We start from the raw sequence: 15941 nt of genomic DNA on the forward strand, positions 1-15941 counted from the left end.
AACATAGCTATGTGAGCTACATGTTAAAATGACACTTCAACATTAGGTTAACAAGACTAGCATAGCTACATGTTGCTAGGTTAGCAACACTGCAACAGCTATGTGAGCGACATGCTAACATTACATTTTAACATCATGTTAGTTAGCATATTGCAAAAGTTTTACATAACAGGGGACCTTTAAAGCTTCTTTCTGGACCTGACACCATTTTAATGAGCTTGTTTTTAACCCAGTAAGAGAAAAAGGTTGTTTTAGTGCTAACTGACGTTGACATTGTCCTGTGTTAGCATCCCCACCTATGACACCATCAGCAGGTTCCCAAGGGCCTCGGCTCCTCCAAGACACATCGACTGGTGACTTCTTTGTGTCCTGGCAGGTAACAAACTACCACTTCTTCTTCTTTCCAACACTGCAGCTCGCTGTGGACCCTCAATGTACAAACCCCGCTTCCATATTCTCTTTTTATTCACCATTTCCACAACTTCACTGCTGTTGTGTATTAATGTTGAATGCACACAATGTTCCTCAGGCTAACGGCATGTTAACGATATTAAAGATGGATGTCATTTCCTGTCCTAACATTGTTTTTCCTGCCCTCCTTTTATTGATCACCAAGTCACAGACTTCATTGCAAAAAAATGTGATCCATGTTTCCTTTTGTGTGGCGTCCACAGCGGCCATGACATGTGGACATGAAGACAAGGTAATAGTTTCACTATATTCCTGTAATAAGGTCACTTTATTCCTACAATATTTCAAATTTATTCCTGCAATAATGTAACTTTATTCCTAAAATATTTTGACTTTATTACTGCAATAATGTAACTTTATTCCTATAATATTTTGACTTTATTCCTGCAATAATGTAACTTTATTCCTATAATATTTTGACTTTATTCTTGCAATAATATAACTTTATTCCTATATTTTGACTTTATTCCTGTAATATTATAACTTTATTCCTACAATATTTTGACTTTATATTATTATTCTTGCAATAATATAACTTTATTTCTATAATATTTTGACTTCATTTGTGTAATAATATAACTTTATTCATACAATATTTTGACTTTATTCTTGCAATAATATAACTTTATTCCTACAATATTTTGACTTTATTCTTGCAATAATTTTATTTTATTCCTACAATATTTTGACTTTATTTGTGTAGTAATATAACTTTATTCCTACAAAATTTTAACGTTATTCTTGCAATAATATAACTTTATTCCTACAATATTTTGACTTTATTCCTGCAATAATAAAACTTTATTCCTACAATATTTTGACCTAATACTTGCAATAATATAACTTTATTCTTATACTATTTTGACTTTATTCCGTAATATAACTTTATTCCTGTGATATTATAACTTTATTCCTACAATATTTTGACTTTATTCTTGCAATAATATAACTTTATTTCTATAATATTTTGACTTTATTCCTGTAATAATATAACTTTATTCCTACAATATTTTGACTTTATTTTTGTAATATTATAACTTTATTCCAATAATATTTTGACTTTATTCTTGTAAAAATATAGCTTTATTCCTACAATATATTAACTTTATTCTTGCAATAATATAACTTTATTCTTATATTTTGACTTCATTTGTGTAATAATATAACTTTATTCATACAATATTTTAACTTTATTCTTGCAATAATATAACGTTATTCCAATAATATTGTGACTTTATTCGTGCAATGATATAACTTTATTCCTATAATATTTTGACTCTCTTCTTGCAATAATATAACTTTATTCCTACAATATTTTGACTTTATTCGTGTAATAAAAAAACTTTATTCCTACAATATTTTAACTTTATTCTTGCAATAATATAACTTTATTCCTATAATATTTTGACTTTATTCCTGCAATAATATAACTTTATTCCTATAATATTTTGACTTTATTCCTGCAATAATATAACTTTATTCCTATAATATTTTGACTTTATTCCTGTAATAATATAACTTTATTCCTACAATATTTTGACTTTATTTTTGTAATATTATAACTTTATTCCAATAATATTTTGACTTTATTCTTGTAAAAATATAGCTTTATTCCTACAATATATTAACTTTATTCTTGCAATAATATAACTTTATTCCTATATTTTGACTTCATTTGTGTAATAATATAACTTTATTCATACAATATTTTAACTTTATTCTTGCAATAATATAACGTTATTACAATAATATTATGACTTTATTCGTGCAATAATATAACGTTATTCCTATAATATTTTGACTCTATTCTTGCAATAATATAACTTTATTCCTACAATATTTTGACTTTATTCGTGTAATAATAAAACTTTATTCCTACAATATTTTTTTAACTTTATTCTTGCAATAATATAACTTTATTCCTATAATATTTTGACTTTATTCCTGCAATAATGTAACTTTATTCCTATAATATTTCAACTTTATTCCTGCAATAATGTAACTTTATTCCTATAATATTTTGACTTTATTCCTGCAATAATGTAACTTTATTCCTATAATATTTTGACTTTATTCTTGCAATAATATAACTTTATTCCTATAATATATTTACTTTATTCCTGTAATATTATAACTTTATTCCTACAATATTTTGACTTTATATTATTATTCTTGCAATAATATAACTTTATTTCTATAATATTTTGACTTCATTTGTGTAATAATATATCTTTATTCATACAATATTTTAACTTTATTCTTGCAATAATATAACTTACATCCATCCATCCATTAATTCCGACAATATTTTGACTTTATTCTTGCAATAATATAATTTTATTCCTACAATATTTTGACTTCATTTGTGTAGTAATATAACTTTATTCCTACAAAATTTTAACTTTATTCTTGCAATAATATAACTCTATTCCTACAATATTTTGACTTTATTCTTGCAATAATATAATTTTATTCCTACAATATTTTAACGTTATACTTTCAATAATAGAACTTTATTCCTACAATATTTTGACTTTATTCCTGCAATAATAAAACTTTATTCCTACAATATTTTGACTTTGTTCTTGCAATAATATAACTTTATTCCTACAATATTTTGACCTAATACTTGCAATAATATAACTTTATTCTTATAATATTTTGACTTTATTCCGTTATATAACTTTATTCCTGTAATATTATAACTCTATTCCTACAATATTTTGACTTTATTCTTGCAATAATATAACTTTATTTCTATAATATGTTGACTTTATTCCTGTAATAATATAACTTTATTCCTACAATATTTTGACTTTATTTTTGTAATATTATAACTTTATTCCAATAATATTTTGTCTTTATTCTTGTAATAATATAGCTTTATTCTTACAATATATTAACTTTATTCTTGCAATAATATAACTTTATTCCTATATTTTGACTTCATTTGTGTAATAATATAACTTTATTCATACAATATTTTAACTTTATTCTTGCAATAATATAACGTTATTCCAATAATATTGTGACTTTATTCGTGCAATGACATAACTTTATTCCTATAATATTTTGACTCTCTTCTTGCAATAATATAACTTTATTCCTACAATATTTTGACTTTATTCGTGTAATAATAAAACTTTATTCCTACAATATTTTAACTTTATTCTTGCAATAATATAACTTTATTCCTATAATATTTTGACTTTATTCCTGCAGTAATATAACTTTATTCCTATAATATTTTGACTTTATTCCTGCAATAATGTAACTTTATTCCTATAATATTTTGACTTTATTCTTGCAATAATATAACTGTATTCCTATATTTTGACTTTATTCCTGCAATAATGTAACTTTATTCCTATAATATTTTGACTTTATTCTTGCAATAATATAACTTTGTTCCTATAATATTTTGACTTTATTCCTGCAGTAATATAACTTTATTCCTATAATATTTAGACTTTATTCCTGCAATAATGTAACTTTATTCCTATAATATTTTGACTTTATTCTTGCAATAATATAACTGTATTCCTATATTTTGACTTTATTCCTGCATTAATGTAACTTTATTCCTATAATATTTTGTTTTTATTCTTGCAATAATATAACTGTATTCCTATATTTTGACTTTATTCCTGCATTAATGTAACTTTATTCCTATAATATTTTGACTTTATTCTTGCAATAATATAACTTTATGCCTATAATATTTTGACTTTATTCCTGCAATAATATAATTTTATTCCTACAATATTTTGACTCTATTCTTGCAATAATATAACTTTATTCCTACAATATTTTAACTTTATTCTTGCAATAATATAACTTTATTCCTATAATATTTTGACTTTATTCCTGCAATAATATAACTTTATTCCTATAATATTTTGACTTTATTCCTGCAATAATATAACTTTATTCCTATAATATTTTGACTTTATTCCTGCAATAATATAACTTTATTCCTATAATTTTTTGACTTTATTCCTGCAATAATGTAACTTTATTCCTACAATATTTTGACTTTATTCTTGCAATAATATAACTGTATTCCTATATTATTATAACTTTATTCCTGCAATAATATAACTTTATTCCTATACTACTCTGGGGGGGCTGGAAGAGACACATTTTTGATGCTCGCAAATAAAAATTTAGTCCAACAAATTATTTGTTTTCGACAAGCACTTCATTGATTAATCCCCCCCACCCCACCCCCCCCCCCCACCCCGAAAAAAATAATTTCAACAAGCAGAAATTCCAGTGAAACATAAAAAAGTTGTAATGCAAGAATCAAGTTGTGATTATTTCCTCCAAGAAACATTGTCAATATTCCGATAATAAATCCCTATTTCCGACATGTTTATTAAGACTTGAAAACTTTTACACAAAAAAAATAAATCGTAATTTTTTTTTAAACTGTTAACACAATAGTCTCGAGTTTAACTTCAGATCTATCCGTCAATTATAAGTTGTATTGTTGTTTATTATGTTCCTTGTTTGTTCATTTTAGGCCCTTTTTAAAAAAAAAAAAAAAACATAGTTTTTTATTTGGCAAACACAAAATATGCAACATTTTCCCCAAAAAATATCTCAAAGTGGAATATTTAATGTGGCCTTGAATAGGTCAATAATTCATAATAACATTTTATTCATTATTATGTTTCAAAGAAAGAAACAGCCTGCATGACAGCTTAGTGTTATTAGAGTCAACATAGCAACATTTTATTGTCACCTGTTTACTCTTTTATACTACTTTTTATGTTTTTTATTTATTTTTTTATCGTATTTTTAGAATGTGCCGTGGGGCCGTTAAAAAATTACCTGCGGGCCGCACTTTGGACATCCCTGCCTTAGCCATAACAAACAATCAAAACATTTGTGTACTAATGAATCATATTCGGTACTATACCGCCTTTTAAAAAGTACCGGTTCTACGAGTTTTTCTACAAGCACTGGATTGAATAATTCCCGCCCCCGTCGTCGTCACGTCGCGTCATTGCTGGTTTTACGAGCAGAGGAGCGTGTTCGGCAGCGCGCACACACAGAGTTACAAGCAGACACAGTGTGTAGACAGAAAAGGGAGAATGGACGCATTTTTGGTGTAAAAAGTCAAGATAAAGGTGAAGTTATAACACTGAAACACCCTCAGGAAGAGCTGCTTTAAGACAGGACTAGCTAGCTAGCGGCTAACGTACATCCACAGTGTTTTAGCTACTTCTAAATCACTAATCCTGGTCTCCATGGCGAGAAATAAAGTAAGTTTCTTACAAGTAGCATTATCACTGGAGGACGAGGAATAGCTAAACACGCTTCACAATGTAAACAAACACCATGGGTGGATCTACACCTGACATCCACTGTAATGATACCAAGTACAAGAGTGTATTTAGTCTTCTTTCGTTTAAAAAAATGTTATATTATGTTTATAAAGTCAGTAAATACGTCCCTGGACACATGAGGACTTTGAATATGACCAATGTATGATCCTGTAACTACTTGGTATCGGATCAATACCTAAATGTGTGGTATCATCCACAACTAATGTCAAGTATCAAAGAAGAGAAGAATAAGTGATTATTACATTTGAACAGAAGTGTAGATAGAACATGTTAAAACATAAAATAATCAGATATTAACAGTAAATGAACAAGTAGATTAATAATTATTTTTTACAGTTTGTCCCTCATAATGTGTACAAAATAATAGGTGACACAATATGTTACTGCATACGTCAGCAGACGAATTAGGAGTCTTTGTTTGTTTACTTACTACTAAAAGACAAGTTGTCTAGTATGTTCACTATTTTATTTAAGGACTAAATTACAATAATCAACATAATGGAAGAACAACTCGACAGTGCGCCTTATAACCCGGTGCACCTAACATTCTCGTGCTTACCGACCTTGAAGCAATTTTATTTGGTACATGGTGAAATGGTAAGTGTGACCAGTAGATGGCAGTCACACATAAGAGATACGTGTAGACTGCAATATGATGGCAGTCACACATAGGAGATACGTGTAGACTGCAATATGATGGCAGTCACACATAAGAGATACGTGTAGACTGCAATATGATGGCAGTCACACATAAGAGATACGTGTAGACTGCAATATGATGGCAGTCACACATAAGAGATATGTGTATACTGCAATATGATGGCAGTCACACATAAGAGATACGTGTATACTGCAATATGACTCAAGTGAACAACCCCACAACTTTATATGTTCCATTGAAAATACAGAACATTACACACGGAGCTCAAAAATCTGTCAAAATGTTTTAGTACAACTTTGTTAAGCTACGAAGCTGCACCGCTTGATGGATTGTCGGTGCATTACAGCTACCATAGTCAGACGTACTGTGCTTCAACATACGAGTATTATTATGGTGTGTGTCAAAGGACCACAAAATGGCACCTATGATGGCAGTCATATTATCTGGCGTTTTGTTTCGCAATATGTGTGACTGCCATCATATTGCAGTCTACACGTGTCTCTTATGTGTGACTGCCATCATATTGCAGCCTACACGTATCTCTTATGTGCGACTGCCATCATATTGCAGTCTACACGTATCTCTTATGTGTGACTGCCATCATATTGCAGTCTACAATATGATGTGCGACTGCCATCATATTGCAGTCTACACGTATCTCTTATGTGCGACTGCCATCATATTGCAGTCTACACGTATCTCTTATGTGCGACTGCCATCATATTGCAGTCTACACGTATCTCTTATGTGTGACTGCCATCATATTGCAGTCTACACGTATCTCTTATATGTGACTGCCATCATATTGCAGTCTACACGCATCTCTTATGTGTGACTGCCATCATATTGCAGTCTACACGTATCTCTTATGTGTGATTGCCATCATATTGCCGTCTACATGTTTTTCTAATGTGTGACTGCCATCATATTGCAGTCTACACGTATCTCTTATGTGCGACTGCCATCATATTGCAGTCTACACGTATCTCTTATGTGTGACTGCCATCATATTGCAGTCTACACGTATCTCTTATGTGTGACTGCCATCATATTGCAGTCTACACGTATCTCTTATGTGTGATTGCCATCATATTGCAGTCTACACGTATCTCCTATGTGTGACTGCCATCATAATGCAGTCTACACGTATCTCTTATGTGTGACTGCCATCATATGGCAGTCTACACGTATCTCTTATGTGTGATTGCCATCATATTGCAGTCTACACGTATCTCCTATGTGTGACTGCCATCATAATGCAGTCTACACGTATCTCTTATGTGCGACTGCCATCATATTGCAGTCTACACGTATCTCTTATGTGCGACTGCCATCATATTGCAGTCTACACGTATCTCCTGTGTGACTGCCATCATATTGCAGTTTACACGTATCTCTTATGTGTGACTGCCATCATATTGCAGTCTACACGTATCTCTTATGTGCGACTGCCATCATATTGCAGTCTACACGTATCTCTTATGTGTGACTGCCATCATATTGCAGTTTACACGTATCTCTTATGTGTGACTGCCATCATATTGCAGTCTACACGTTTCTCTTATGTGCGACTGCCATCATATTGCAGTCGACATGTATCTCTTATGTGCGACTGCCATCATATTGCAGTCTACACTTATCTCTTATGTGTGACTGCCATCATATTGCAGTCTACACGTATCTCTTATGTGCGACTGCCATCATATTGCAGTCTACACGTATCTCTTATGTGTGACTGCCATCATATTGCAGTCTACACGTGTCTCTTATGTGCGACTGCCATCATATTGCAGTCTACACGTATCTCTTATGTGTGACTGCCATCATATTGCAGTCTACACGTATCTCTTATGTGCGACTGCCATCATATTGCAGTCTACACGTATCTCTTATGTGCGACTGCCATCATATTGCAGTCTACACGTGTCTCTTATGTGCGACTGCCATCATATTGCAGTCTACACGTGTCTCTTATGTGCGACTGCCATCATATTGCAGTCTACACTGACTGCCATCTACTGGTCACACTTAGCATTACACCATGTAACAAATAAAATAGCTTCGAGGTCGGTAAGCACAACCAGAATTATGCTGTACATTAGGCGCACTGTCGAGTTTTGAGAAAATGAAAGGATTTTAATTGCGCCTTATAGTCCGAAAAATACGGTACTTTTTTTTTTTTTTGGTGACATTATTTTTTCCTCTTAAAATGATGTTATTCACTTAAAATATTTCACCTTCTTGCAGAACTTATTGATTTTATTATCATAAAAATTATTTTTGTAGAATTGTTTTGATTTCCCTCATCAAAATATGATTTATTTACTATATATACATTTGAAGTGTCTGTATGTGTGCTTGGACATTTTAGCAGAACACACTCTGATATTAACAAAAGAAACAATGATGTCATACAAAATGATGTCTGTCTGTAAATAAATACCTTTGGTCACTTTTTGTGTGTGCAGGATTCTTCCTTCATGGAACTTTGAACCTGACTGAACTAAACATCGGGATTTTTCTGTCATGAAGAAGAATTCTTGGAATTTTTTTAAAGTTTTAAATCTTCATCCTTACTCGGCCAAGATGTTTCCGCAGGGCATGACCTTGTTCTCCATCTGGACCAGGCTGGTTCCGGATGGTTCCGTTCCCTCAACTCTTGTTTACACGGGTCTCACCTGGACTTGACGCTGTTTCACGCCAACCGTGACGCTAAGTAGTGGCAGGAAGGTAACAACGCACGCTAAAAGGTTAGCTTGGTTATTTGTCAACAACCTTTACGGGGAAACAAAAAGTGGACTTTCAATGTTTACAATATTTTGAATACTAGGTTGCTAATGTCGTTGCATAAAGACTGGTTGCCTTTCATTTTGGCATTTACTGCTTTTTAAAAGAACGCTACGCTCTTTCAAACTATCTTGTTGTTAGCTTAGCCCGTTTTTGAACACTTCGCAGCAACTCGAGCGTCAAAATACTCTCAACGTCACTTCGTTCACAGGCGGCCTACGTCCGATGTTTTTTGTGCGCTAAACAGAGGTCGCATTTTTATCTGGATCATGTTCAAAATTAGTGCGTTTCTAACAGCACTCAAGATCTCAACACAGGCCAAAAATGATGTTTTTTACTTCATTTTTGACATAGTTAAGACATTTTTCCTCAGTCATTCAAAATACAAGATAGAAACGCGTTTGACCAAAGACGGACTTCACTGCCTGCTAATGAAAGGTAAGTACCGTATTTTTTGGACTACAAGGCGCACTCAAAATCCTTTCATTTTTCTTAAAAATCGACGATGCACCTTAAACACACATAAGAGATACGTGTAGACTGCAATATGATGGCAGTCACACATAAGAGATACGTGTAGACTGCAATATGATGGCAGTCACACATAAGAGATATGTGTTGACTGCAATATAATGGCAGTCACACATAAGAGATATGTGTTGACTGCAATATGATGGCAGTCACACAAGAGATACGTGTAGACTGCAATATGATGGCAGTCACACATAAGAGATACATGTAGACTGCAATATGATGACAGTCACACATAAGAGATACGTGTAGACTGCAATATGATGGCAGTCACACGTAAGAGATATGTGTAGACTGCAATATGATGAGATACATGTAGACTGCAATATGATGGCAGTCACACATAAGAGATACGTGTAGACTGCAATATGATGGCAGTCACACATAAGATATAAGTGTAGACTGCAATAGGATGGCAGTCATACATAAGAGATATGTGTAGACTGCAATATGATGGCAGTCACACATAAGAGATATGTGTTGACTACAATATGATGGCAGTCACACATAAGAGATACGTGTAGACTGCAATATGATGGCAGTCACACATAAGAGATACGTGTTGACTGCAATATGATGGCAGTCACACAAGAGATACGTGTAGACTGCAATATGATGGCAGTCACACATAAGAGATACATGTAGACTGCAATATGATGGCAGTCACACATAAGAGATACGTGTAGACTGCAATATGATGGCAGTCACACATAAGAGATACGTGTAGACTGCAATATGATGGCAGTCACACATAAGACACACGTGTTGACTGCAATATGATGGCAGTCACACATAAGAGATGCGTGTAGACTGCAATATGATGGCAGTCACACATAAGACACACGTGTTGACTGCAATATGATGGCAGTCACACATAAGAGATGCGTGTAGACTGCAATATGATGGCAGTCACACATAAGAGATACGTGTAGACTGCTATATGATGGCAGTCACACATAAGAGATACATGTAGACTGCAATATGATGGCAGTCACACATAAGAGATATGTGTAGACTGCAATATGATGACAGTCACACGTAAGAGATACATGTAGACTGCAATATGATGACAGTCACATGTAAGAGATACGTGTAGACTGATGGCAGTCACACATAAGAGATACATGTAGACTGCAATATGATGACAGTCACACGTAAGAGATACGTGTAGACTGCTATATGATGGCAGTCACACATAAGAGATACATGTAGACTGCAATATGATGAGATACATGTAGACTGCAATATGATGGCAGTCACACATAAGAGATACGTGTAGACTGCAATATGATGGCAGTCACACATAAGATATAAGTGTAGACTGCAATAGGATGGCAGTCATACATAAGAGATATGTGTTGACTGCAATATAATGGCAGTCACACATAAGAGATACGTGTAGACTGCAATATGATGGCAGTCACACATAAGAGATACGTGTAGACTGCAATAGGATGGCAGTCACACATAAGATGTAAGTGTAGACTGCAATATGATGGCAGTCACACATAAGAGATACGTGTAGACTGCAATATGATGGCAGTCACACATAAGAGATACGTGTAGACTGCAATATGATGGCAGTCACACATAAGAGATACGTGTAGGCTGCAATATGATGGCAGTCACATAAGAGATACGTGTAGACTGCAATAGGATGGCAGTCACACATAAGATGTAAGTGTAGACTGCAATAGGATGGCAGTCATACATAAGAGATACATGTAATAATAATAATAATAATAATGGATTCGATTTATATCGCGCTTTTCTATTGTTAGATACTCAAAGCGCTCACAGAGAAGTGGGAACCCATCATTCATTCACACCTGATATAATATGATGGCAGTCATACATAAGAGATACGTGTAGACTGCAAGATGGAAGTGACTTGAAGATGATGTGTAAAACATCATCCATGCAACATTTTGAGCAAAGAACCAGCATTACATGTTATGTCGACCACAAGGAAGTCTTTTACATTTAGAAAATAATCATAATAATATGACCCCTTTAATGCGCCTTATTTTGGAAAAATAGACCAGTGCGCCCTATGGTCCGGAAAATACGGTAAGTAAAACTAAAAAGTGGGTATTTAAAGAAAACCTTTTTAATGTTAATAATCAACACTCAAAGAGTTCCCAGAATCCTTCATGATTTCGTGTTCGGAGAACAATCACAGGAAATCAATCATGTTCCCCACAAGTCAATCAAAAGTATGTTTCTTCAAATTAAAAAAAATTTGTCTGTGATTTAATAATTTAATGTAACTTACAAATACGACCAGACGTACAAAGTGGACGATTAATGTTCTCCAGCCGAGTTCTATTTTATACCGTAGATCTCAGGGGTTTTTTAGCGCCTGCTCTGGATTTTTGTATGAATGGGTCATATCAGTACAGTATGGATACAGTTAGGTACTGGAACAATGGGTCATATCAGTACAGTATGGATACAGTTAGGTACTGGAACAATGGGTCATATCAGTACAGTATGGATACAGTTAGGTACTGGAACAATGGGTCATATCAGTACAGTATGGATACAGTTAGGTACTGGAACAATGGGTCATATCAGTACAGTATGGATACAGTTAGGTACTGGAACAATGGGTCATATCAGTACAGTATGGATACAGTTAAGTACTGGAACAATGGGTCATATCAGTACAGTATGGATACAGTTAGGTACTGGAACAAGCGAATGTATTGGAGTTAGCTTTTCCCTTACGTTGTCATATCCCGTATGCTGGAAGGGAGCGCTAACACGTCATTGCTAACGATAGTTCCTGCTGTTGAGGTCCAAACCAACGACAATCAACAAAACATGGCAGTGTGGTTATGACTATGCATACCGTGACAAAAAAAAACAATTTGAAAAAGTAAAAGGACCACCTCTGGTTTACACACCTTGCTAGTTTTATTTTTAATTTTTCATTTTTTTACTTATCTCCTTCATTGATGTGCATTTTTGATCAAGAGACAATTAAACTTTAGCAACTAAATATTTACACGCCTATGCTTGAGGTGAAGAAAGTCTTATATTTCCTGCCCCATTCAACATAATAAGTAGTCTTACTTCGTGGATAGCCCAGGGGCCGTATTTATTATCACTTAAGTCCTGAGAATTTGCGAAATTTAGTCCTACTCTCAAACTTAAGAATAAAAGATGTTTATCAACTTTCTTAAGTCTAAGAATCACTCCTACTCTCCACGATATTTAAGAGACCTTCAGAGGTGTCCTAAGTCAGGGGTGTCCAAACTTTTTCCACTGAGGGCCGCACACGGAAAAATTCAAGCATGTGGGGGGGCCATTTTGATATTTTTCATTTTCAAACCATAACAAAATATATGCATTTTTTTAATTTATTTTACCTTTAGGGGTCCCGGGGACCATAAAGGGTCTCAGTTAGGGATGTCCGATAATATCGGCCTGCCGATATTTTCGGCCGATAAATGCGTTAAAATGTAATATCGGAAATTATCGGTATCGGTTTTTTTATTATCTGTATCAGGTTTTTATTTTTTATTTTTTTATTAAATCAACATAAAAAACACAAGATACACTTACAATTAGTGCACCAACCCAAAAAAACTCCCTCCCCCCATTTCTTTCTGTTATCAATATTCTGGTTCCTACATTATACATCAATATATATCAATACAGTCTGCAAGGGATACAGTCCGTAAGCACACATGATTGTGCGTGCTGCTGGTCCACTAATAGTACTAACCTTTAACAGTTAATTTTACTCATTTTCATTAATTACTAGTTTCTATGTAACTGTTTTTATATTGTTTTACTTTCTTTTTTATTCAAGAATTTTTTTTTAATTTAGTTATCTTATTTTATTTATTTTTTTTAAAAAGTACCTTATCTTCACCATACATGGTTGTCCAAATTAGGCATAATAATGTGTTAATTCCACGACTGCATATATCGGTTGATATCGGTATCGGTTGATATCGGTATCGGTAATTAAAGAGTTGGACAATATCGGAATACCGGATATCGGCAAAAAGCCATTATCGGACATCCCTAGTCTCAGTCATTAAAATGTTAAAAATAAATCGGATTATTATAATTTTTTTAATTATTTAATGCTTACAGTAAATTTCTATATCAACTTCAAGTTGATATAAAGTAATACAAATTTAAAAAAAATGTTTTATGGCTTTTCTGTCAAAAACAACTTAGTTTTTTTTATAGTAAAACTGAAATATGCAGTATTTAGTAATTAGAGCCCTAAAAGATCAATAATGCAGGACACCATTGATTTTAATTATTTAATATTTTTGAGTAATCACAGTGAAAAGATATATAAAAAATCACTAAATATATTTGGGATCCAAAAGGTGCCCCGCTCATAAAGTGATACATTTTTATTAGGTTTTTCTTTTACTTTCAACACTTAAGTTACGAGATCAACTTCAGATATATCTGTCCATTTTATGCTGGAACTATTATTTTGTTTGTTTTATGCGCTTTTGTCAAAGAAAACTTTGATGTTTTTATATGGCTACCACACAATATATGCAATATTTACCACATAAAACATTTTAAAGTGAAATATTTGAAGTAATTGGAGCCCAGGGGTCGTATTCATCAAGCGTCTTAAGAGTGCCATTTTACACTTAAGTCGTGAGAATTTGCTAAATTTAGTCCTACTCTCAAACTTAAGAATATTTATCAATTTTCTTAAGTCTAAGAATCACTCCTACTCTCCACGATATTTAAGAGACCTTCAGAGGTCCCCAACCTTTTTGTACTTGTGGACCGGTCAACGCTTGAAAATTTGTCCCACGGACCGATGGGGGGGTGGGGGGTGGGGGGGGTAGTAAAAAAAAAATGTTTGTTTTTTTTCTCATAAAGAAATACAATCATGTGTGCTTACGGACTGTATCCCTGCAGATTTCTATTGATTTATATTGATATATAATGTATATATTGTGTTTTTTATGTTGATTTAATTTAATTTTTTTTTTTTTTTTTTTTTAATTTTTGTGCGGACCCGGTGGTTGGGGACCACTGTCCTAAGTGGTTAGGAGTTGCCAGCGGGGGGTGGCACTGAGGCGAACGTTCAGGGAGCGGAAGGATGTCCTGGCTTTGTTTGATGACGAGCAGCTGATCAAACGGTATCGTTTAGACCAGAGGTGTCCAAAGTGCGGCCCGGGGGCCATTTGCGGCCCGCAGCTAATCGTTTACCGGCACCCCACACATTCTGCAAAAATTGCAAAATTGATAGTATTGCAAAAATTTAAAAAAACTTTTTTTTTATTTTCCTGTCCAGCTTCTCAGGCAAATCATATAGTAGAATGAGTTGAAAACTAACGAGAAAAAGTTGCCATGTTGACATGTTTTTTTTTTCTTTTGTCTTTGTTTATTTATTTTATTTTTTTTGCCATTGCTCGAGAAAAAAAAAAAAAGAAAAAAAATCTATGTTACAATGAATTATTACTTAAAAAATGTCACTTAAAAATGTTTTATGTGGAAAAAAATATTGCATATATGGTGTGGTTGCCATATAAAAACATCAACATTTTATTTGACAAAAGAGCATAAAACAAACAAAATAATAGTTCACACGTAAAATCGACAGATATATCTGAAGTTGATCTTGTAATTTAAGTGTGAAAAGTAAAAAAAAAACCTCATAAAAATGTATCACTTTATGAGTGGGAGACCTTTTGGATCCCAAATATATTTAGTGGGATTTTATTTAACTTTTCACTGTGATTACTCAAAAATATGAAAGAATTCAAATCAATGGTGTCGGCACTGGTCTTTTAGGGCTCTAATTACTAAATACTGCATATTTCAGTTTTACTATAAAAAACAAAGTTGTCTTTGACAGAAAAGGCATAAAACCTGTTTTTTTTTAACTTTATATCAACCTGAAGTTGATATAGAGATATACTGTAAAAAAAATAATAACAATAATTTGACTTATTTTTAACATTTTAATGACTGAGACCCTTGACCCTTGATTGGTCCCCGGGAGCCCTAAAGGTTAAAAAAAAAAAAAAAATCTATATATTTTGTTATGGTTTGAAAATGAAAAATATCAAAATGGCCCCCGTATGCTTACATTTTTCCGTGTGTGGCCCTCAGTAGAAAAAGTTTGGACACAGAGCGGG

The 15941-nt window shown here is 33.0% G+C and overlaps 1 protein-coding gene across 1 annotated transcript in view; it reads left to right on the top strand.

Moving 5' to 3' along the window:
• LOC133644895 (prominin-1-A-like) overlaps positions 1-9931 on the top strand; it is a 162299-nt gene extending 152368 nt beyond the window's left edge. Inside the window, exons 26-28 of the mRNA XM_062039649.1 lie at positions 288-376; positions 675-703; positions 8955-9931. Coding sequence (XP_061895633.1) covers positions 288-357 — 70 coding nt within the window. The 3' untranslated portion in view covers positions 358-376; positions 675-703; positions 8955-9931. The remainder of the gene's footprint in view (positions 1-287; positions 377-674; positions 704-8954) is intronic.
• The last annotated feature ends 6010 nt before the right edge of the window (positions 9932-15941 follow it).

Source organism: Entelurus aequoreus, linkage group LG28 (assembly GCF_033978785.1).
Source record: "Entelurus aequoreus isolate RoL-2023_Sb linkage group LG28, RoL_Eaeq_v1.1, whole genome shotgun sequence".
Taxonomy (NCBI): domain Eukaryota; kingdom Metazoa; phylum Chordata; class Actinopteri; order Syngnathiformes; family Syngnathidae; genus Entelurus; species Entelurus aequoreus.